This window comes from Fundulus heteroclitus, chromosome 23, assembly GCF_011125445.2.
Source record: "Fundulus heteroclitus isolate FHET01 chromosome 23, MU-UCD_Fhet_4.1, whole genome shotgun sequence".
NCBI classification, from domain to species: Eukaryota; Metazoa; Chordata; class Actinopteri; order Cyprinodontiformes; family Fundulidae; genus Fundulus; species Fundulus heteroclitus.
The window spans coordinates 6,037,875-6,063,439 of NC_046383.1; the positions used below are offsets into that span (position 1 = coordinate 6,037,875).

The following is a 25,565-nucleotide window of genomic DNA, read 5'->3' on the forward strand; positions in this document are numbered from 1 at the left end:
GAAATAAGATCAGCATCTCTTAGAAAATTAGGCAATGCAAAAGAAGTATCAATTTAGAAATAAAATAATTGATCTGTTTTTTTTTTTTAAATCGCATATCGAATATAGTGTACAATCCTCTTCAAAATAAAGAGAAATTACAGGATCTTTTTTTGGAACAACAGCAATCAAACCCTTCTGATCATTCCTGAGAGGCTTTTATCACATTGCCTCTAGTATTTTGATAGTTTATCTTTAGTGATGAGCTCCAATTCCTTGGGGCTGAAAGGCCTCCCTACCATCACCCTAATCTTTAGCTCACTCCATAGATTAATAGATTGAAGGCAGTGTCCGTATTCACAGAGAGTCCTAAGACTAAAAGTGGCTCTTAGTGACGTCAGTTTAGGAAAAACCTTTAACCTGCTTAATGCTTTTAAGTGTGTTGAGCAAGAAGATGGAGGAAACAGAGAGAGATGATTGGCTGATCCACCTAAACAGTGGAGGAAATGAGCACATACATGTCTTTAACAATCATATAATTATAATATTTAGATAAGATAAACTTCCCAAAAGTTAACATGATTCTATGGAGGATAAAAGAATAATAGAAACATTTTGGATAATTATGGATAAAGAGTGGAGAAATGTACAAAGAATATATATATATCTGGGGAACAATTTAACTTTCAACCCTCTTCCTCCCAGAGATGGACAGGTGCGCCGCTTTTCACTTTTAAATTTTTTACCCTCCATTTCATGTCGGTCATTTTGCCAAATCTGACCGCTTTATACAAGCAGGAAACCCCAGTAAGATGCGCATTAATATCAAATAGATACAGTGGTAAAATGACTGGGGAGTAAAAACAAGCAGATCTAAATAAGGTGTTTTAAAACATTTTGATGCTGTGTGACATTATGTTTTGCTAGTTTTCATCATAATGACACATTTCCTAATCCAGTCTAATTTCCCTCCTGCTTTATAAGTAGTGCATTGTGGTGTTTTGTTGATTGACTACTATCAGTCAATCAATCACAACTCTTAAAAGACAGCGTCACAGCAATGCTAGCAACGGGGTCAACCACACCTCCTCACTGAGCTAAACGTTTCAGTCAGTTCCCAGAGTCGCACTCAGCAGCGATCTGAATCGCTTTTAAGCCAAGACTCCTGGGTAGAAGAAAGGATCTTTCTGAATACGGCCCATGAACTCTTGTTGCCCAGTTTAGAAACAGGTTGGTTAAATTAGATAACTTTCTACCGAAGCCTGCCAAGCTGTATTAATAATTTTGGGCTTGACCATTTGTTTCGCACAAAAGGAAAACCATGGCCACCGTTGGACAGCTAAAGAGGGATGAAATCTTTCAGCGCATAGTGAGTCAAAGCACATGCCAACATCAACAAAACAGTAACGTCACGAGAGGAAAAATTATATTTTATAGGGTTAAAAATAACTGTTCTCACTATGTGATAGCCCATTTTACAGCGGTTCCATTTGGCCCGTCTCTACTCGGCTCCGCCTCTGTTTTAATTACAGATTTTTCAGTATTGGGCGGGCTTTTTCCACCCCTTCTCAGAGTAGGTACGTCAGCGCTGAGTAGGGCCACGATATGATGTGAACAGACTGCAGCTCAACGATTGGCTAACAAGCGAGGAGAAAAAAGTTTTTTTTCAACAGAAAGGTTAAAGAGAAGAGCGATGACGTTAATATGAAAGACCAGCGTGAACGGAGTGGGTCACACCGAAATATAAATTTACTACTTACAAACGTAAAGCATACCCAAAGGAAACAGAAGGGAAAAAAATCTGCTTAATTTTACAGGACGTATGTCATACTTCCTCCTTATTTGATTTCCCTTATTTATGAGAAGCCTACAAGGTCGTACCACCTGCGCTCACAGGACTTTTTTTATTGACTGTGCCTAGAGTCTGCGCTAAATTTGGTACAAAAGCATTTCATCGGCCTGGAATCTTCTTCAGGATGAACTTCATCTCAAAGAGCTGGTCTCTTTTATATTCCTTCCTTTTTCTATTCCTTACAAGTGATTTAGCAGAAACAAAATCTATATCCCATTGTTTAAATTGATTTTAGGAGAGGTGGTTTTATTTAACGATGTTAATCAGGTCGTGATGGGTTTTTTTTTGTAAGGATTTAACTGTCTCGTTGTAAAAGGGATTTTTGATCTCAAGGAGTCTTATTCTGGTTAAATAAAGGTTGAACATACTGATGGCAGAGGTACATTTAATAATGGGAGTTAAGTCATTTTATATCAACTGTGAAAGAGCATGAGGGGAATTAGAAACTTATTGAAAAACTTTTGGTTTGCTCTGTCCGGACGGGTCCAAAGCTGGGCTCTCACCTCACTGCTCCCATTTCTCACATGGACCTGGGACATATAGGCCACCGGTCCCAGGCTCTTCATGCTGTCTCCCTCCCAGCCCCGCACGGGTTCTGACAGGATCTGCAGCTCCAGGTTCTTGCGCTTCCTTAGGTCCTGACACTGGGACTAAACACACAAAGAGCAATTATGTTTATAAAAAATAAAAATAATTTAAAAAAATTCCAGATTTTCCAGAAATTCCCAGTTAAATCACCCAACAGTTTCCTTGGCAATTTGCAGCAGTGACCATTTGACAGTGAATGCTGCTTACAACAATACAGCTAAGATGTTTTTTTTTTCCTCCTTTATTTCTCTACCAATGTGCGCCAGGTAAGTTGCACCAAGAAGCAAACTCTTTCAGGTGCTACACGGGGACTCTCCCTCCTCAAACAGAAAAAATGACAATGCAACATCTTTGACTTTCCATCAGTCCTGTCGACGCTGCTCGACGGAGACGTTCTTGAGTGCCTGCCCACCCAAACACACATTCAAGACTCAGACAAAAAAAAAAATTAACTTGCAAATAACATCAGCCAGGGTTGTCTGATGATTTTTTTTTTTTTCTTAGTCCCGTTTCCTGTGAAGCTCTGCTGAAAAGACGAATGAGTCACTTCTCCTCTTACAAGGAACCCAGAGCTACACCGGGGAAACGGTGCCTCGGTGTTGTTGACTGAGCTTCGATGTGGTCGTTCGTTTCTAATCCCAGTTCTTTCATGGTGCCGTTTCATTTCACACCTACAGTAGGAACAACGCAATCACTCGAAACGAGGTAGAAGAAAGAGGGAGCCGACACTTTCATTAAGATCTTCCCCTTTAGACTACATCGTAGACAAGGGTTCTTGTCACTCGATTTGCCAAGTGACAAAATTATAATCAAGCAAGATTATTCAGAACACATGAATGTGTGTAACGGCGTTCTACCCTTTCACCCCAAGATTTAAGCATATTGAACTCTGTCGATTTTAAAGTAAGGCCAATCCAAATTAAAGCTCAACAGTACATAACACAGTTGGATAATGCCTGAGGTTTGTGGCGCATAAATGAAAGTAAGATCTCCCGGTTGATAAAAGCAGAAGTAATAACTTACCACTAGACACTTAAACGCTGCTGTTGCCTTTATGATGTCTGCGTAGTCTGGATGGGCTTCCTGTGATGCAAATAAACAAGCATCCAAATAAATAAAATGTAAAGCATAGTTGAGCAAACTTGTCTTTGAAAAGAAAAAAAGGTTGTCTGGAACTTTATGCGTTTTGGTCAGATGAGATTTAAATTGAGTTTTGCCCAAACACAAAAAACATAAAGCGTGGAAATGGGGAAGAGACCTCAAGCCCACAGGCACAGTGGAGGATCCGTTGTGCTGGGGGACTGTTTCGCTTCTGTATATGATTTTAATGAAATGGGTCTTCACTTGAAATTATGATGAGAGTTAGATTTTTTTCGTTATCAGCGTAGGGAAAATACAGTAAAAAAGGTTTGGAGATGTGCTGTAAAATAATGTCTTAGTTAAAACTATATAAAAACTACCACAATGTGTGATTCAAGATTTGTGTTTTTTGGTTCTTTTTCAATCACCAATAAACCATGACTGCATCTATTTAGTGTATGCACGTTATATTTGGATATGCATTCTTGTGTACCTCCACATGTCTCTCCAGCTCCTGCAGCAGTGTCGGGTATTTGTCGAGCCTCATGAAGGGCTTACTGAGGCTGGTGGTCAGGGTGAGGATTCCTGGAGCGCTTGCTCCCTGGCTCTCCATGAACTTACCCAGCTCATCGCTGCAGAACATAAAATAAAACAGCATTTTATTTTAGTTTATCACACACCAGAAAGTAGAGATAACGGAAAAATACATTTAAATATGCTGCTTGCTTTTAGATTTCCTGAATGTCCTCTATATAAATCGGTGACTATTTTTACATTGGAAGTGTCATTTTAATAGAAGAAAAAAAAACATGCTTTTGCATTACAGCTAATCTCTCAACATAGGTGACTTATTTATTACTCAGGATGCATTTCTTGAAACCTAAACAACTAACAGTTTTTCCACAGCTCAACGGAGATCCTTTGTGCTACGGGAGCACATGGGTGTGAGTAATCTGCACATGAATGAAGTTGACCGATACGTAGAGGAAGAGGAGCATAACGCGATGCTAAATAGATCATTTTTGCAGTAAACACCCAGTTTATTTCAGACAAAACGATGCCAAACAGACAGAATATTTTAATCCTCCAGCAAAATGATGCAACTTTGTCTTTTTTTAAGTTACTCTTAGTTTCCACTGAACGTGAGCCTCCCATACAACCCCAAGCTTCAGTTTTTACATTCTACAAGTGGAAAAAAATAACCAGCAATCATGTGACGTGGTGCAAATTAGAACGTGGATTTGTTTCGTGGGGTTTAATTCCCTGCAGCCTTCCCTGTGTGCTTCAAATGGAACAACATGATTAGGTTTCCGTGATCCAGAGGAGAGAGTCGCACAGTGCCCTGCAGCAGCTCTACCAACCTGTACCGGTTTGTAAGACAGAACATGAAGACACTTACAGAGGAAAAGCAAATGTGCTTACTGTGAAAAAAAAAAGCCGCCTGCCTGGTTTTCAACACAACCACAACGCTATATATCCTGTCAACAGTCAACTTCCTGTGTGTAACTCAACGTGTGTGTAAGCACAATGCAGAACTTCGCATGACACAACCATGTTAACCATTTTATCAGGGTTGGACCACTGCACATTTATTTTAATATTCTTGCCTTTATGAGGCATTTACCAAAACAAAGAAGAAAAACTAAATGAGACATTTAACAGCAGAAGAGAAGATGATTTTAAACACAAAGCTGCTCTGCTAGGCTTTAGAGGAAGTTTCACGTCTTTTGCATTTAAAGATGGAAAGCCTGACACCTTCTGGATAAAAGCAGAACTACAACACATCGACAGCAAACACTGTTTATCCCAAAACAAACACATCAAGATATTTTGTAAATTAGATAAACCAAAAATAATTATTGCCAAAAAAGACTGCTTATCTCTACAGATTATTTATGTTCTTTAAATTCAGAAGTTTACATAGAGTCATTTGGTATTATGCACATTGCTATAAATGAAACCTCCATTCTTCATTGTTCTCTAAGCATCCAACTACCACATTATCTGTTATCTGTGGCTCTCCTGAACGCTAATAAATAAAAATACAATTTAACCCATATTCATTGTCTGTCTGTCAGTTTTTGTCTCGTTATGTGTAATGTGAACCGGAGTGGCCAAAGAGAAATTTTGCTGTGGTAACTGTGGTGCTGTGGTGACAAATAAAATATTCTTGATTCTATTTGGTAGAACTGGTTTTAAACTGTATGACTTGGGTCAAACGTTTTGGGTCTCCTTCCACAGTTATAATAATCATCTCAATCCTGACTGCAATGAAATGTGTCCTCTGCGTTTAACCCATCCCTCAGGGAGCTGTTTGCTGCCACTGTTCGGGATCCTGGGGGTGTTCCTCTAACCACTCGGCAGCCACTCCACAACTTCTCACAACAATTTACTGGAATTTCGCCGCATTTCTCCTGACAGTACTGGTGCGACAGAGTCAGGTTTGTCGGCCGTCTTCTCCCCACAAACTCTCTAAGGGAATAAGATTAGGCCTTTATAGTGGATACTCCAAAAACACTGAGTCTGTCGTGCTTAAGCTCCCTTGTTACTAACTTGCAGCTGTACTTGGGGTCATTGCTCATCTGAAGGACCAATTTGTGCTCAAGGGTAAGTTACTGGCTGATGTCTTGAGATCTTCCCTGAATGTTTACAGACAACGTTCTCTCATAATCATCTCATCTATTTTGTAAAAAGGGTACCATTCTCGCCTGTAGCAAAACACCCAGACACCTTTGTGCTCCTTCTCCTCTACTTCTCGTTTGGGATGCCGTCGTCAGGCCTGCAAACCTTTTTCCCCCAGATAAAAGGTCCATATGGGCGAATATTCTCATCTTTTTCATAACGCCATAGGACATGTCTCCAAAAATGAAGGGGTTTGTCCCTGTGACCATTTGTAGGCTGTAATAGGACTTGTTGTTATTGCTTTTAGAGAAATGGCTCCTTCCTCTCCAAACGGCCTTTGAGCCCAGGACTCGTTTCCCCTTTGGATAATTATACTCTCACCGGCTTCAGCAAGAAGCTTACCAAGGTCTTAGGCTTTGCAAAAAAAAAAAAAAAAAAAAGATGTATTTATAATAAAACATCTACAGTTTTCAAAACAAAAATCAATAAAGGACTCAAAATAAAGAGGTTTCTGTGTGTTTAGGGATCAATAACATCATCCAGGTGATTAAATCCATCCTAAATAAACTACAATTCTCCTTCTTTCCACATTCCCCTTTCAGGAGTCGCCATAGTGAGCCTTGTTGCCGCAGCAATCTGTCTCCATCTAACCGTATCTTCTGCATCTTTTTCTATCACACCAACTACCTTCATGTCTTCTTTCCCTCTTCCCATAAATCTCCTTGTTGGTCTTCCTCTAGGCCTTCTGCCTGGCAGTTCCAGCATCAGCATCCTCCTACCGATGTCCTCACTCTCCCTCCTCTGTACATGTCTAAACCATCTCAGTCTGACCTCCATGGCTTTATCTCCAAAACGTCCAACATGAGCTGTCCCTCTGATGTGCTCATTCCTAATCCTGTCCATCCTCGTCACCCCAGAAGAGAACCTCAACATCTTTGTCTGCTAGCTCCAGCTCTGCCTCCCGTCCAGACAACGTCATTCTCGTCGATACTCTTATCACAAAACACACCTGACACTTTTCTCCACCCGTCCCAACCTGCTTGGACGCGTTTCTTAACCCCTTTCCAACACTCTCCCTTGATCTGGACAGTTAAAATCCTCCGTCTTCTTTGTCTCAGCTATCCTGTAACCTCACAGCTCTCTCATTCACACACGTATTCTGACCTTCCTTCCTCTCCTTTCCAGGTGAAACCTCCCATCTCCCTAGATTTTCCTCCACCGGTTCCCTGCTCTAACTGCAGATCACAACGTCGTCTGCGAACATCGTAGTCGATGGAGATTCCTGTCTAACCTCACCTGTCAACCATCACAACAACAAAAAAAAAGGAGGAGCTCAGAGTCCATCCTCCACCATGAACCTCTCTGGCCACACCTACACTGTCTCACAGCTCTCATGCATGTCCTGACCTATTCTAACATATATTTTAGCTCCCTGCTTCTTCTGGATCTACAAAAACACCATGCAGCTCCTTCTGACATCCTCTGTACTTCTCCAGCAACAACTTCAGATTCAGATTCAGATATACTTTAATCAAAAGGAAATCCTGCATTTGTAGTATTATTTCTCGGCATTAAAACCATACTAATGCTCACTTCTAACCTCAGTCTCGCTTCCACTATTCTTCCCCATAGCTTTATTGTGTGACTTGTTAACTGTATTCATTTTTTAGTTGCCACAGCTCTGCACATCTCCCTTGTTCTTAAAAATTGACACCAGGCCTTTGCTACCTCTACCTTCCCTTTATGCTGCATCTTTCTGTATTCCCGCGTTCCCGCCTCTTCTGTTCATTGCAGTCATTTCCATCCTCTTTGCAAAGTCTACCACCACATCTCCTTCCTTCCTTCCTTCCTTCCTGTCCTGGACACCAAACCTGCCCCTCACTTCCTCCCGACCTCTGTTCCCAGCACCAACCTGTCCATTGAAACCTGCACCAATCACCACTCTCTCCCCTGCAGATATATTCTGCATCCCTTCATCTAACTCACTCCAGAATGTATCCTTCTCCTCTAACTCTCACACGCCACCCGTGGGGCATAACCAGTAACAATATTGAACAGAAAATCTTCGGACGGACCACCCTATCTGACCCTTTACCTCCAGAACATCCCTGGCAACCTTGTCCTTCAAGGGAACTCCTACACCATTTCTCTTCCCGTCCCCACCATGGTAGAACCGCTTGGACACAGCTCCTAAACTTGCTACCTTTCCACTTGGACACCTGAGCACTGGGTACGTTCACCTTCCTCCTCTGCATCCTGTCAGCCAACTCTCCAGCTTTTCCTGTCATAGACCCAACATTCAAAGTCCCTACTCTCAGTCCTAGACTCTTGCCTTCCCTCATTTCTGCCTACGGACACGTAAAAAAAAAAAAAAAAAAAACTACGAATAACCCTTAAAGTTTTTTGCTTTCTACTCTTAAACGCCAAGCAGACCGTATTAAAATATGTCTGCATTTTACAAAAAAGAAATCTAAACAAATGAAGTTCTCAGGTTCTGAGTGAAATTATTTACATTTTGTTATGCGCCCGAATGATAAGAAATCCATAGAATGAATTAAAGCTGGCACCGTCTGGAATACAGAGACCTTTTTTGTAACTAGCGTACTGATTTACGTGGTGTTGTTGTGTGCAGGGGCTGACCTGTGGTCCGTAAGGATGCAGACGGCGGAGGGATGGCTCGAACAGTAATTCAGGTACAGACTCTTGATCTGACTCATGAGATTTAAATAGCAGCCGGCCACTCTCTGCTGGCCCTCTGCAACCCTGGAAAAAAAAAACAAAAAAAGACACACACACACACAAAAAAAAAAACAAAACAGGGAAACAGAGTTATATTTGTTTAGAGGAAGAAAACGCAGGGTTGGTTAAATAGAAGTAGAATATGGGAAGCCACAAAAAAACAAAAACAAAAAAAACAAAAAAACAAATGCATACATTTTTACTACTTGTGATATTTATTTGGAAGTTTAACTTGCAAAGTTTTCTAAAAATATTAAAAGTTTCAGACTTTTTGATATAAGAGGCTTGAAGAACGGATGCTTTCCTGCCTGAACCCGGTGAGTAGCAGTGAAGCTGACAGACTGTTCGTATCAATTTGTCTAACACCACATTATCTGAACACTTCGCAAGGTGGTGTTTGTACTAAGAAGCACAAGCAGAGACGTCTAGGGGGGAAGGAAGTGATTGCAAAAAATACAAACAGATGTGGGAAGCTTTACAGAACTTTGCCGCGTTAAAGGCACACGAGAGGAAATGAGCCGTACTACCAAATACAAGATGAATTTCTCACCTTCTGGTCAAATAATAAACTCTCTGAGCACAGTGTGAAGAGATAAATCTCTAATCAAACCGTTTTTTTTTTGTTTGTTTTTTGTAGCTCTGTGTCCTCCAAGCTCTGACTTACTTGGTGCAGTCCTCCAAAGATGAGCATAATCCCTGCTGGAAGGTGAGGATCTCCTCCAGGTTCCCACACAGGGTGGCGCTGTCTCCACTGCTTAACCTGAGCAAAAAGCACGAGAATAAACTGTGACAACCCTCAAACTTTTATAAAAATATGACGTAAAGGAAGTCAACCATTAGAAAACAAAGCAAAAAATACATAACAGTGACTAACCTAAAACATTAATTTATGCAACAATTGCAATCATTGTAATAAGTGCAGTCTTAAAATCACTGTGAATCTTAGAGCCCCGCAGGGTCTAATATCAGTTTAATGCAACATCAGAGGAACAACAATGTGTGACATATGATTCTCCGCCTTTTTTTTGTTTTTTGTATAAACTGAGCCAAAATGGAGAAGTGGTGTGTGAAAAAGTGATTACGTCCCATGATTCAGCAGCTTATTAAACCACCTTTAAGAGCCACCGCTTCAGCTTTTCTGTGCGGCCATAAATAACTTCTCACATCATTATGGAGAAGTTCTGCTCCCGTATTTTTTTAGTTTTACACAGCATTTGTGAGTCACTACAGTATTTATTAGTATGTTTTTTTACAGGTCTCTTTAGGTGAAGCAACAAGATTTTAAACCGGGATAATAACTGTGCGCATGTCAATTGTTCCCCAATAAGCATGAACGCTGTCCCTAAAACATTTAAAAATATAACTTATATTAAAACAAAATTCTAAATATGTTTCACCAGGACTCTAGTTACATTAAGTTTGATTATTATTATTATTACCAAACTGGACACAGTAACTGCATTTAATTATATTTTGGAATGTATTGATGCTTTCAATAAACCAACAGTTGAGAAAATGGCAAAAATAACAATCCAGACAATATTGGCAGTTTTGTGGGTTTTCAGACGCCACTGCTTGGAATTTATCTTTGTCAAGATAAATCTAAATCTCTATGAAGATAAGAATTTTTTTCACGATAACAATAAAAACGATACGATAAAGACCCAGTCTTAACTGGACTGATGAAATCCATAGTGATTAAACCAAATTTTTCTCACTACTCTCTGATTATCTAATTATCACAAAGTCACCAAGAATCCAACTGAGGTTCTTGGTCCCTATGATCTGTATATCAGATGCAGACATAACAGGCGGTGAAAGTCCATCCAAACCCAAGCATATTATTTACAGTCTTAACGGAGCAATACGCAAGAAATTTACTGCAAAAATCAACTTAAATCATTCTCATTTGTCACCTGGGATGGAAGTACCGTATTTTTCTGACCATAAAGCGCACCGGATTATGAGGGGCACTAAATATTCTTCCCAAGTGTGTAGTATCACTCCGCCCCTTCACGTCCACAGCTCTCCATCCGTCGTAGTTGGACTACACTGCTCTGTTTCTAACATAAGGCCAAAATGAACATAACTTTTATATTTAATTAACTTACTAGGTTTATAGTTGCTAGCGTGTACTCTGGGCGCTGGCTGCTTAAAGGCTCCCACATACTCGGGCGTACTGTGCGCATACTATAAGCTTGGTGGACTCCGTGCTGACTCTCCACAGAACATATATCCTTCATAGTCGAGCGTACCTTTGCCTACATTTCTTGTGGCAAATTTTCACACTTTCTGCCAGTGGGACGAAGCTGCAGAACGGATGATAAAATGTGTGATTAGCTAGCTGAGCACCTAGAGGCGTTTCTTTTCCAACAGGCTTCCACCTGTCAGGACAGAGAGGGACAATAATGCTGCGTCCTGGAGACCGCCTGCTTGGAGCAGCTCAGTGTCACATATAAAACAGTTTGATGTAAAGACTTCTTGCCTCCGAGAAGTTTTATATTATAACGTACCTGTATGCGCAGAGTACGCCTCGAGTACGCGTGGACCTCCGCGGAGTAAACGATGCCCGGATGTGTGGGGGCCTTTACGCGAATGCACTTCTAGTTTAGACATTACAGTCAGGCAGTCTTGTATAAACAAGGCTTCTTCCCTTTTAAGACTAAACATCTTAAAAGGGAAGAAGCCTTTCTCCAACTTGTTATGGGACTTGTTGAGTCTTTTGTGCCGTTTGCCGTTTCTCTTAGCATTGCACAGTCCAAACTTCAGGGTAGACTTGTTGGAGCCAAACTTCAATGTTTCCACTCGTAAATAATGTTTCTCATTGTAAGATGATGGATTGCAGTTGACTTAAAAGTCGCTTTATGGTCCTTCTTAGATTGATAAGTAATAAATGATTTTGTTGCTTCTCTAAAATGATTGCTTTAGTCTTTCTTTCATGGCAATATATTAAGACACACCTCAAAACTCAGACCTGTAAATTGCCACAACTTCTGCTTTCACAGAGGAGCCAGCTCTTGCTAAATGCATTTGATTTAGCAACACCTGGCTGCTATTTATATTCTGAATTACAACAGAATTAGTAGTTTTTCTACTTATCATTTCCACAAAGAGAGCAAATAACAGTATTAAAAGACATGGCATGACCTGCTGATCATCCAAAGTTGGACTCATTTTAATATTCTAAAACTGTTGGTGAAAGATGGTGTGCAAACATTTACCACCACTGAATCTGTGATAAATACACTGACACTTAAATAATTGTAACATTCAAATTACCCAATAGGTAACTTAAATCTCATGTTTTTGCTCTTACTTGTCGCTGGCTTGCAGGGGTCGTAGATAACAAGTGAGCACTGTTTGTAACTCTTTAACAAACTCCCGCTCATGCTCCAAGATATCCTGAACAACCTGGAAAACAAAAAAGAATATTTATAAACTTAAAATGATCAGAGTTCATTAAAAACACAGGGTGTCATAAAATTGTCAATAAATTGACATTTATTTATTCTTTTGAACACCGTCACTATTACTTTATTTTAGATCTATTATATATATCCCTCTGGGATTATTAAAGATTCTGATTAAAAATTACTTTAAGGAAAAGGTCCAAAAAAGTGACAAACTGAGAAACACTTTTTCCAGTATTCATTTTACATTATTTTAGTTAGTTTTAATGCTAAAATGTTCTTCCTTTACATGAACAAGGGGATATATAATAATGAGGATAATTGTCATACATTTGATATGAATTAGAAGACGCCTTTAAATATTCAATTCCTTATCTTCACATGTTCTCAAATTAATATACAACCTTAGTTTTTATCCCTTTCTGAAAAAGTTGCTTAATTGCATTTAAATATCAAAATTTGACCTGATTTTACTCATTAAACAAAATAAATACTTTTTCCCCAAGCTGAGGAAAGTTAGAACACCCTATCCCCCATTTGCAGCTCTTGTCCCCTTTCGCTGAGAAGACTTCAGTGAGAAACTTCTCCTGAGCATCTAACTTACCATTTCTTAATTCTCAGCCTGCTTACGCTCTAAATTTTTAACAGATGATATAATATTTTCCTCAGGCAACGTCTGAGACACACTAGAATCTATTCCTTGATGGCAAACTGAGCCAGTCCCGCTGCATAAAAACATCCCCAAACCATGACGCCACCATCACCATCCTTCACAGTGTCGCATCAATTTCCTGGGAAGCTGTATTTGGATTATGACAAATATGTCTTCTTCAGTTATAGACTCATCGTTCCAAGAAATGTTTTTTCCAGAAGTCCAGGTCTTTGCCTACATTCTCTCTGGCAAACTTGAGTCAGGCCTTCACGTTTTTTCCTAAGAACAAATGTTTCTTCCTTACAAAACTCCTATGAAAGTTCAACCTGAGCAATAAGGGGGATTGCATATTTACATCATTAGTAGCAAGTGCCTGCTGTGGGTCCCATGATGTCACTGTAGGGTCTTTAGACACTTCTCTTAGCATATTGTGGTCTGCCTTCAAGGTAAAATTGCCTTGACGGCCAGACGTGGGTGTGTTGGCAATTTTTTTAGAATGTCCTCCTCTTGTAGATTTTTTTTGCACAGCCAAACGTCTGATTTTAAGTTGTTTTGAGATCTCTAATGTGATACATAAACTGCTGCCATCTTAAAAGGTGCATAGCCACGTTATTTGACTTTTATTTATTTATACGTCAGTAGTTCACTCTAATTGCATACAAAGTTTTTATGAAAGATTATCACATCCTGCTGGCATATTAGTTGTTACTTTGGTGTTTTATAAGTTGTTTCTGCTCAGTTTGTTAGTAAATAAAGCCTTTTGTGTTTATCTACAATATTGACGGAAGTATGTACTGCGCATGCGCTGCAGGGGATAACACAAGGAAGCGGCTAACAGCTATTAGCATCTCCAGGTAAAACCATGAAGAAATGTCCAAGATTAAATGGAGGAAAAAAAAAAACTAAAAAAAAATAGGATTCCAAAGGGGAAAAGACTGGAATGCCGCTGAGAATACATGATGACAGTTGGTGTTCATTGATGCAGACACTATACCTCAGGGGCGGTTCTAGACAGGGGCCAACAGGGGCCCATGCCCCTGTAGAACTGGTCCAGGCCCCTGTTATGGCCCCTGTACTAAAGACATAACATTAAATACACTTCTAATAATTACTTGCAATGTCAAAGAAACCATAACTGGTTGGTCACTTTTACCAATTTTATTTTTTACCTATACAGTTTTACTCTAAGAAGGATATAAAAATTAAGATGTTTCACATTTAGCTTTAGCTGTATTGAGCTGGGACCAAAGTTTTCTACTGCTAGATCAGGGGTCTGAAATCTGCAGTTCCAGAGCCACAAGTTCCTCACTTAATATTATTACACAGTTAAATATTGCCATTTTATTGTTTCATTTTTTTGTTCTGTGCCCCTGTAAAAAAACACTGGCCCCACCTTGGCCCCCCTGGTAAATTTGGTCTAGAACCGCCCCTGCTATACCTGCAGATCGCTCAGAGTTAACCTACATGAATAAATGTTCTGATATGAGGCTGTTAAAACTTGCTGTAGATCGGTGTATTTAATTAATAACGGTTGGTCTTCGATCTCGCCGAGCTGCCACTTTACTGCGAGGCATTGCAGAGGGTCAGACTCGGTCCGGCATTATTTACGATTTATTTATAAATGAAGCAAAACGACATTATGATAGTTCTACGATACTGTTGCTAGAGGCTTGGTTTATGTAACCCTATTTTATCATGCTCAAATGGTTTTTGGTTTTGTTTTTATAAGCGTATTCCTGGGCTATATACCATTAAGTCCTAAGGCCACAATAAAACACCAGAATAGATAAACTCTTCAAAATGCTGAGCAACATTGTTCCAGTCATGAACACCTGATGTGATACGATGTGCGATTATAGCAGGAATAAATTCAATGTGGGGGTGTCCTCATTAATCTTTTACCTAAAAATCGCATGTTTCAATTACATCCGACAGAAACTCACCACACTGTAGTAGTTCTTGGTCAGAGGGATTCCTTTAGGAGATAGTGGCTTATCTGAAGAGAGATATTAACACAATGCATTTACAACACTTTAAACCTCAACATCTAACCTTGAGGAGCAGGAGACACAACCCTATGAGCAAAAATAAGGGTTCTCCAATTCTACTGAGGTTACTTTTCAAGGATAAGCGTAAATTAAGTGCAGAAAGTTAGAGAATTTTAAGACCTAAGCCATTACACTGCAAAAACGGAACTAAAAATAAGTAATATTTTCTTAAAATGAGCGTATCTGTCCTTGATTTGAGTAGGTAAATAAGATGATCTACCAATGGAATAATATTTTTTGCACTTAAAATAGGAACAACTCATTTCTATAATCTTATTTCAAGTGCAGGATGTCTAATTATCTTATTTTACGGGTCAAAATACTACAGATAATATTATTTACCTTCTCAAATCTAGGACAAAAACACAAATTTTAAGAACATTTTACTTATTTTTAGATCCATTTTTGCAGTGTACTGTCAGAGGAGGACTAGCCGACTCACCGCAGGGTTTGATCTCTCGGACGTAGTTGCTGGGGAACCAGCCCGTCTTCCCGTTGAGCGTCCCCTCCCACCATCCCCCCTCCTCCTGCCGCGTGACGATGATCACGTCACCTTTACCGAACGACAGCTCGTCCTCGTTGTTCTGCTTGAAGTTGAAGCGGGCCTTCACCATCACCTGCCCGCCGCCGTTTTCAGGCATTTCCTGTTGAGAGAGGCGGGTCAATTCCTGCCGCCAGCAAATAGATCAACACACTGCTGAGCTGATTTTATCTGTAACAGTGCCAATGTTTGTATATGCAGCGATTTATATTTTGTCACAAATAATGTAATTCTTTCTTCAATGTATTTGATGTGAATGCAGCAAGCTTTGCAAGACTGAGCCGTTACCAGCCGAGACTGCCTTTGCCAGAAGTAGCTTTGCATAATTTATGTGTGACAAGCACCATTTCTTGTTGTAAGGGATTGGCTGTCATCCACATGTGGAGTCTTCATGAGGAATATTAAAGAATCAACGAAAATTATGCTTACAATATAGCTTAGCTTACTTCTAACCCAACTTAAACTTGCTGGATATGTTAAGAGGAAACACTTGTGTTGTTGACCCCCTGTGAAGAGGGAATAAAACCTGGCATAGGTTTGCCCCATCAAAGCATGAAAAAGGTGTTTATAAGTAGGGGAAAAAAATGGCCCAAAAATTACAATTACATCTATTGTTTGTGCCAACATCCGTCCTCTACAACCTAACTGCATTTGGACAGATGTGAATCTGCTTGAGCCAGACTGATGACAACCTCTTTCAAACTAATCTCAGACCACCTGAATTTGTTAGGGAGACTTTACATACAGAGAGAGAGAGAGAGAGAGAGAGACAGAGAGAGAGAGAGAGAGAGAGAGAGAGAGAGAGAGAGAGAGAGAGAGAGAGAGAGAGAGAGACAGAGAGACAGAGAGAGAGACAGAGAGAGAGAGAGAGAGAGAGAGAGAGACAGAGAGAGAGAGACAGAGAGAGAGAGACAGAGAGAGAGAGACAGAGAGAGAGAGAGAGAGAGAGATTTCCTGGTTTATAACAAGTTGACCAATTCTGATTTTTACAACAGAAAGGGCTACAACAGAAAAAAAGGTGTGCAGGTCCTTTGATAAAGTTTGTAGCTTCGAATTATAAAGATTAAACCTGTTTATGCATTAACATAAAAAAAAAAAACTTTTTTAAAATAGCACAAGAAAGTTCTTCCTGTTAGTGTGTTTATAAACTAAAATATTAGAGGAAGCTCTTAGTTTTGATGCATTTAACAAAAAGGGCAATTCTTCTTTTCTTTTCAGTATTTAACTTGTTATTCAGGGGGGAAATTAGCAGATTTTGAATCTCTGGTGGACTGATTGGTGCCTTCCCATAAGTCGTGGACCAATATGCAGGACGCACTGGGCAGATGCGTGTCCAGGGCAACATAGAGACACACATGAAAGGCACACACTCACACCTGAGGGCAATTTGGGGAGACCAATAAACCCAACGGCCTTGTTTTGGACTGTGGCACCAAGTCGGAGTATGAGGAAAAAATGTAAACACCATGCAGAAAGACGTCGGGCAGGGGATTCAAACCCAGGACCTTATTGCTGCAAGGCAACAGCGCTACCAACTGTGCAGCAGCACTCTCTCAATTCAACAAACAGAAACTGTGCAACACAGTAATCATGGTTAATTACAAAACATATAAGCTAAAGAAGAAGAAAAAAACAGCATTGTAAAGTATTTTCTCACTAAACGTTTAAAAAGACCCTCTGCTGAAGTTCCCAGCAACAGTAAATAAACAGGTCTGTTAGCGTTACAGCTATTAGCAGACGGGCTGCATGCCCGCTGAGTGTTTTCTGTGATTTAATGTTTGCCCACCTGTTTGTAGCCCACTGTTTCCTTCATGGTTACCCCATCACAACATGCACTGCATCAGAAAATGAGCTTTGCAGCAGTCTGTCATTTGCATACCAACTTAAACAGAGCCCTCATGTCCGCAGTGAATTTATACATTACACAGTTGGTTATGAGCTGGCAAGCCATTTTATTCTGATGCAAGTTTATGGGGTTAAAATGATCTGGGGCTTCGCGCTCACCCCGAGCTGTCGGGTCCCAAACCCTTTGAGTCTCTTCCTTTTCACTGTGTTCACTCGATTCTGAACACATTTGCGATTTTACTGAAACACTGACACTTCACTGTGTTAACAGCTCCCTGCCACACGCTTTGCATGTAGAGTGGATAAAGGATGCCTAAACACTCAAATGTTAACGCTCGTCACATTTAAAGCCATCTACTTTTAAACTGAGACACCCCGAGACAAATGATGGCCGCCGATCCTCAGTGGGCCTTACAATACCCCAGCTCAATAAAGCCAAGGATTACATTTAATTTGCTTATTGCTGAGCATAATCTGCCTCGGTGAAGTCAATCGTAGATTTGTTTTCAACCTGGTGTTAGGGCTGCTGTGGGTCAACGCTCGTGTTCATAAAGCGCTTCATAATAATAGCCGAGGTGAGAGCAATGTGCTGATTAGTGACGATAAAAAACAGTCATAAAACAATTTGAAGACGTTGGGAAGCCGTATTGGCAGGCGTGTTTCTTTCCGTAGGATCTACAACAGCTCTGGATATTTGCCCACCGGTGCCCGGTAGAGCAACTACACCGTTTTCCAACATGAACCATCTGTGTGGAGCAGATTTTTTATTTATTTTTTTATCCGTAGCCAAAATGTTAGTGAAGTTGACCGCTGAAAGTTTAAAGAACAAGGAGCAGAATGTTTTCCTCTTTCATTGTGACTCTAAAACACCTCTCATTAATTCATGTGGTATTAGGGCTGCTTCATTATTCAAAAAAAAAAAAAAAGCTAAATATAATTGTTCCACACTGAAGTCATATTTTTAAAATGATTACACAATGAGCTTGGAAACACATTAGAAAAAACCGTATCTGCAAATAGAACATTTAAATAAAAGAACAAAAATAGTTAGTTACTGTTGCTAACTTTATTCAATGCTATTTTTATTTCAGTTTAAAGTGATGACAACAATTTAACTTTCTACTTATCACCACTTTCCTTTTTTTTTTCATCATTTAAACTTGTTTGAAATAAAGCCTCATCAGCATCATCAAGGTTATTATGTTGCATCTGATCCTATAAATCCACACCAAACCTTAAAAAGCTGACCCAATACGCACAATTTGATTGTATTTTCCAAGCAATGACTCTTTCCTTATTTATAAAATGATTTATTCATAAACAGTAATCGCAAAGTGCAGCAATCTCAGTATATAATTCAAGTAAAGCTTCATCTATAAAAGCCATTATGAAGAAAACTATAAAAATATAACAAATAAAAAATATATAGCCAAGAAGAAAGAGAGATCATACCACTGATTTAGATTGCCTACGCAGAGAGCCTTTGGATCTGGTGGAGGACAGCGCGTGTGAAGACGTGGTCTGGTTAGGAGAGGACGAGCCGGACTGGGGACATCGCTCTGGAGCACAATCTGAGGACACAGAAAACAGGAAGCTTCAAATTAAGGTCACATTTAAGCTCGAAATTCGCTGCGCTCACCTTAAAAAACTCGTCATGCAGGTGCACAATGCCAGTGGAGGCTGACAGCTTGAAGATAATTCACGTTAAAAACAGTCTGCTGCTCCGCACAGCTCCAGGGCAGCGAACAAACAAAAAGGCTACGAATCCATGATTACTCACAGGACGGTCCGATTTAACCAAAACCGACATTACGCGCCTGAAACGAACGAGCCACGACGAGCAGCTCGCAGCCTTCAGACAAGCAATATAAGCGAGTATCAGAGATCACTCCTGCAGCATCCACTTATTGCATGAATATGTGAATGAACACATTTCGTCCAAAGCTCTCAGCGTCCATCTCTGATAGGAATTTCGTCGCAGGGAGAAAAACTCTAGATCAGATGGATGTCGGCCTCTGGCCCGTGTCTTCAGTCAGCCACCGCGGCAGAGGAACTTTTGATTTAGCGTCAGTAGATGTCTGCTGCCCTGCAGTTATCAGAGCCTTTACTCTGGCGGAAACGGACACGGGGGCAGCGAGGCGAGTGTGCTACAGCCCAACAAGCAGAAGCCCTCACAGGATGACACTCTTTTCATGCCAACTGGAAGCCAGCCGAGTCTGTTATTTGATCCCTGTTCAAATGACGAAGGGCGATGAGGGGATGTGATGCACAATTAACCTTCTAACTCAGAAATTCAGATCAAAGAAACATTTAGGTTGCGAGGATATAAAAAACTGACACACACCTACAACACTTTGTTTGTTTGGCAGTAAAAACAGCAACATTTTTGTGTGATCGTGTGTTTTTTAGCACGTCATCTTGAATAGTCGCAACTCTAACTTGGTTTAGATAAAGCAGCAGATTCTGCCAGCGTGCATCACACCTAGGATGAATTGTTATCATAAAAACAGGTGGGACCCATAAATCTCATATGAGATATATGGGTCCCATGTGTCCCTTATATCTATCCATCTTTGAACATTCAAGCAAAGATCTCAAGTTGGATTGTAATAAATAATGTTTGAACAATTTCAAGAATCAATCAGACAGCCATAGATTGGAATCAGACAGTTTTCCTTTGAACGCATCTGATTATTGAAAACTCAGATTGCTTTCTTGATATTAATTAATTAATCGCATCACAACCTATAGCTCCCACCTTGTTCTGGTCTTCAGCAGGCTAGAATGAGGTATCATTGTGGCACCAACTTAGTTAGTTATGGCAATAAAGTGATTGGTGTTTTTAAAACTGTGGCACATAAAAAAAAGATTGTTAAATGGTATATATATATATATATATATATATATATATATATATATATATATATATATATATATATATATATATACACACACAAGCTAAATTAAAATGCTTACATGACTAAATTAGGAAACTTAATGTTACTTTTTTTTTGTTCCTCATTTTTTTGTGTTATTTGCCTTTACATCATTGCATGTGTAATCCCTAATATTGTATTGCAAAACAAAAACAGGACTTTGGAAATATCACCTTTGACTCCTGTACCCTGGACTGGTTTACTGACACCAAGCTTTGATATTTTGAGCAGTGACCAAGAAAAACAAACACATCCAACACCTTCAACTCAGCGGTTACCGAGGCCCTTATTCAGTCCTCGTGCTGTTTGGACAAATTTCGCCTTCCTCTTATGAATAAAAAGTGTCCTGGACCAAGTTACTGAACCTTTGCACTGACCCTCACCGTAGTGATTCACAATTCTGGCTTTTTGGTGGCTGATACTGATCTCCAGTTTTCCTTTAACATCCTTCCCAGTCCTACCAATTCAGTGTTATACCAACTCAGACCTTTTATTATTATAAATTTTGTACATATAACTTTAAAACATAAAAGAGGAGCAGCAGGTTATTTGATAAACGTATTAGATTTAAATCCAACAGCTAATGAGGGAACTGCAAGAAGATCATAATTTATGCATCAAAGCAGATGTCCCTCACGTTTGTCTAATTTTTAATCAAGCTCCTAAAGGTGTATCGAATGAATGCCATTTAGTTGATTGATGCGTTTATTGTGAGAAAATGATGGGAAACCTTAGTTTTGATGAGAGTTTCCCTATTCGTCCGATTGGACAGCTTGATCCGTCCAATCGGGACCGATCAAAGTAAAGATTGGCCAATTTCCATCTCTTTTTGGCTTATTCAAGCGTCTCTACCTGCAACCTACTTTAGATGAAAGCATCTGCTTTGCAATAATGATGGTATTTTAAAAACAAACAAACAAACAATCTAAAAACAGAATAATCAGCTGCACTGCAAAGGTTTTGTTCCTCCGCTGTCCATGATTCACTTTCACGCATTACTTTTATCGGGCACAGACGTTGGGTGTCATCTCTTTAAAGACCCGAAACAAGGACTCTTTGAGGAAGCAGTCAGTCCGAAATGCGTCTCGGGTTTCATGTCCCAACAGCAATTAAGGCTTTGCGCCACTTTTCATACAGTATTCCACACATAGACACAAACGGGGTACTGTCTGTGGTGCATTAAGGCAGGATTAAATTTGGCCCACAGCGTGAAACAAGCACACACTGTCATGCAAGCTGCCCATCTGTAACACAAAGAAACATGAAGTCAAAGCAATCGCCGTCAGATTAAGTCATTTAATTATGTCTGGCTTCATTGTAATAATTCAGAATTCAAACTAAAACTTCTTGAATGAAGGTTGAACATTGGCCGATTTCATGTAATGAAGTTTCTAAAATTTAAGTACAAAAATAAATAAATAAATAAATAAATATATATTTTTTTATTTTTTTAATAGAATAAATATACCATAAATCAGTTTCTACAGCTCTTCAAATGAGATGCTGGAAAAAGTGCCAGAATGACCGTTTTTTTCCATGTGTGTGGAGCCAGCGTCACACAGAGCGCCACACACTTGTTGCTGCACACTTACTGTCAGCTTGTTTAAAAAAAAAAAGAAAAGGCTTGAATAGTTACTACAAATTCAGCTGACTTCCTGTCAAAGCACAATAGCGTAACCCATGGCACCCATTAGGGTAACAAGTTTTAAATCTACAGTAATAGCCAGTAAAATCCAGCTTGTTATACTCAACGTTACTCTTTAAAGACAACAACAGAAGAGTATAATATTTAGTGCCGTAAACTCTCAAAAACAACTAAATCTAGCGAGGGTTTTTCTCTGTATTTCTTTTTAGGTGCAACGGCTCCAGGAGGGAAACCCAGACATCCCTCTCCCCTGCGACATCCTCCAGTCCAGCTCATTCTGGGGACCCCGACGTGTTCCCATGCCAGAGGGGATATACGGTCCTTCCAGTTCTGGGTCTTTCCTGTGGGTTTCTTCCCGGTGGGATGTGCCCAGAAAACCAAACTGGCACAACCAACCTCCACTGGCTGCCTTCTATGTGGAGAAGCAGCGGCTTAACTTTGAGCTTCCCCCAGATTGAGGTTCAATAGGGATAAAATGTGAGTGGTTGGTTCTCAGAAAATCAGTTATTTTCACATATAAATTACCCCCCGATGATGAAGTACTAAAAATGTCATTGTTAGGTTTTTGGGATGAGCTAAAGAAGACTTTAGTGGTGACCTAATATGTTAAATTCACTTTTTGCAAATTTTTTGTACTTGCATTTGAGCCTCTACTGCCTCTAGAATCAGTCCAAGCAATAATAATAAAAAAAGAACCCATCAAGCCGTTCTTTTGGCAATACTGAAATGTTTAGTTGGTGTCTGGAAAATTAGCCGAGCCCAGGCCACTTCATTTTTAGAAGATGAGCTCGTCAGGTCGTCTGGTTTAACCGGAGGACGCGCCGCACAATGGCTGCAGCAAAAGACAAATGTTGTGTTGTTGGCTGCAATAAACGACGCGTTTGTGCACAGTCTCCCAGTCAGAGATGCGTGGCTTCATTTTATTTTTGATGACAATGACTTAGCCATGTTGCCAAAGACAGCTGTGGTTTGTGCAACTCGCACCACGAGGAACTATTTTGAAAACTAGCGACGGCATGCGGCAGGATTTACCTGAAGACTTCTGAAGGGAAATTCTGTCCCTACTGTTCATTAGAAATCTGCAGATGACGGAGATGTTTTTGTTTTTTGCATTGCTGTTTGACGTGAACATCATTAGTCATTTAGCACAACCTAACACTAAGGCTACTGATAGCCTGAAGCTGACGTCCCTGATTTCCAGAGAAATCCTCAGTTTTGGACAACCTGTCCACAGCAAAAGTTGTTCCCGGAAAAAGTCCTCTGTCTTTTGCGTTTTTGTACTGGGGGCTACACTTCGGCGTCTGCAGGGCCGTATCGTCGTGCATCTGCTGGCAGCCATTTTCATGTGTATAAAGTGCGAGTGTACACGTCGCTACGTCGGCTCCAGCTGATTTGCATGAAATAAAAACAGCTCATTCTGAAAAGAGCTTAAAACGCGCAAAACTGGGGAAGTGAAATGTCATTATGTGAGAATACTTTCATGCAAAAAAAACGTATGAACATGTCATGTATAGCGCAGAGGCCTGTCTTAAACGTTTTAAAGGAAGTATAATAGGCCAGCTATAAGCACACAAAGTCAAAAACTAATTTCACTTCTGAACTAAATCAATGTTGCTACATTTAGCATTTTAAATTTCCCTCTGCGCTGCCATTAAAGCCAGCAATCTAAGGGTGTGGGACTTTTACTCGGACGGCTCGTGTCGTAGCAAACAGTCTGAATCACACAGGGAAAAAAAAGAAACAGGAAAACATTTACCTTGCGTGGCGAAGTTGAACCCCAGCAGCGTATTCAGGACCTTGCCAAAATTCTCTCCAGTGTATAACCACTCTGGTTCAAACCCCTGGATGGAAAAGCAACAGAGAAAATGCAATGAGACAAAAAAAAAAAAAGAATCAAAAACCTAAAACCATCTGCTCATTCAAACTGGGATGAGTTAAACCAAAGCATAAAGCGTGCATCTGTGATGTCACCCTGAACCTTTATCGCCCAGATTTCTTCCGACCGGAGTTACAACCTGACGCCCCAACAAATTAAAAAGGTGCATTCCATTTTTAAAGGTCAGGCCTTGGAAAGTGTGCATTCTTCTAAACACCATGGGATGTTTTAATCGTCAAGCTAACTGTGAGGCAGTGTGCAAGAAACCACACCAGCCCCTCTTCTACTTGCAGAAACTCATTTTAATATCAACTGAACCATAAATACCTTTTTTTTTTTTTAAATCATGCTTTTATTGAGTCATTTTATTCTGTGTTCCCTTCAGCAGGCTGTGAAACTGACTGGAAAGCCCCAACAATCAGTCCCATCCCTGCACAGCAGACAGGCACTTCCGTTTTAAAATGATGGCTCTCATCTCCTTCGCCGGGAGTTGCAGCTTCTTTCCCCTCTAGGAGAAGATTCTTAGGCCGTAAATTTAGGACGAGACGTTTCATAAACAGCTTCGTTCCGACTGCTGCTGCTGAACTGAACAAGCTGATATTACACTGCCACTCTCAATGAATGGCTTTAAGTCAGGATCATTTTGGGCTTCACCCACTGGTTTTAAACTATTGTATTTCTTGTAGGTTTATCTCGTTGTCAAAGTCTTGCTCTCTTGGATCTGTGTCCTGCTTTGATTTTATTTGTGAACCTTGGAGCTCCCTGTGCACCGTTACATGCATTTGTGTGGTTCTAGGTGCTTAAAGACGTTTGTATGCATGTGTGAAGGTTTGAACCACTGCAAAACAAATCTACCGAAGATAATTTATAAACTAACATTGAACCATGACCCTTGAAACAGGAGTTCTACACCCAAAAAAACAACCATAAGAGGGATGGAGGTGGCACTACCAGATCTACCCTGGACTGCAGGTGGAGTTTGGAGGTGGGAGGGTGGTAAACACCGTCTACTAGTTGAATATTACCAACATTTTATTTCAATTTCCTTTAACCATGTCGCCGAATCTGTGCTGAGCAATAAAACAATTTCAATAATTTATCGAGGGACGGTAAATGTCACAAACAAAACAATAAGGTAAGCTTAAAAATGTAGTAAGATGAATATAAACGTGGCCTAACAGGCAGTAGGCGTGGTCACCATCATCAAAGCCTTTTTACAAGATGGAGGATAAATTGCAAACAGTAAATAGTTTGAATTTGATCTGCAGTGTTTTCCAACTGTGCTCAAACACAATTGTGTAATTTAATAGTTTTGATAAAGCGATAAATACATCGATATATTGCTAGTAGATTTCATTATTCATCCATAAAGTTGTGAAATTCTTAAGAAATCTGCTCGTTTGATCATGAAGAATTTTGGAAGATATCTAATCAGTTATTAATTTTGCTAATATCTATGTAAATTTGTTCAAGTTTCAACTAGGCTTTTATTTTGAAAGAGTACTGTCATAATAACAGTGTTTAAAGGAGATCCTTTTTTTTTTTTGTCGTTGTCATCCAGCTCTAAGGTCTAATCCAAACCTCCGAGCCCGACCTGCTCTCTACTCAACTGCGAAGCCTTTATGAGACAAGTTTCCTCACCTGTACCCGCCCCGTAGCATCTGCAGTTTATTCTGAGAAAGTTAGAATGATAACAGCATCCACATTTAAACGTTGGCGCCAAACAACGGCAGACAAAGACAACCGAGCATC

At 40.0% G+C, this 25,565-nt stretch overlaps 1 protein-coding gene across 2 annotated transcripts in view; it reads right to left on the bottom strand.

Annotated features, from left to right (window-relative positions):
- Positions 1 to 25,565, bottom strand: part of LOC105925712 (Rac/Cdc42 guanine nucleotide exchange factor (GEF) 6) — a 55,021-nt gene that overhangs the window by 18,872 nt on the left and 10,584 nt on the right. For both annotated transcript variants that reach the window (XM_036126969.1, XM_036126970.1), the window contains exons 3-12: positions 23,694 to 23,778; positions 18,809 to 18,927; positions 15,413 to 15,614; positions 14,866 to 14,918; positions 12,177 to 12,271; positions 9,525 to 9,620; positions 8,762 to 8,884; positions 3,993 to 4,131; positions 3,443 to 3,502; positions 2,335 to 2,481 (exon numbers count right to left, since the gene is read on the bottom strand). In XM_036126969.1, coding sequence (XP_035982862.1) covers positions 2,335 to 2,481; positions 3,443 to 3,502; positions 3,993 to 4,131; positions 8,762 to 8,884; positions 9,525 to 9,620; positions 12,177 to 12,271; positions 14,866 to 14,918; positions 15,413 to 15,614; positions 18,809 to 18,927; positions 23,694 to 23,778 — 1,119 coding nt within the window. The remainder of the gene's footprint in view (positions 1 to 2,334; positions 2,482 to 3,442; positions 3,503 to 3,992; positions 4,132 to 8,761; positions 8,885 to 9,524; positions 9,621 to 12,176; positions 12,272 to 14,865; positions 14,919 to 15,412; positions 15,615 to 18,808; positions 18,928 to 23,693; positions 23,779 to 25,565) is intronic.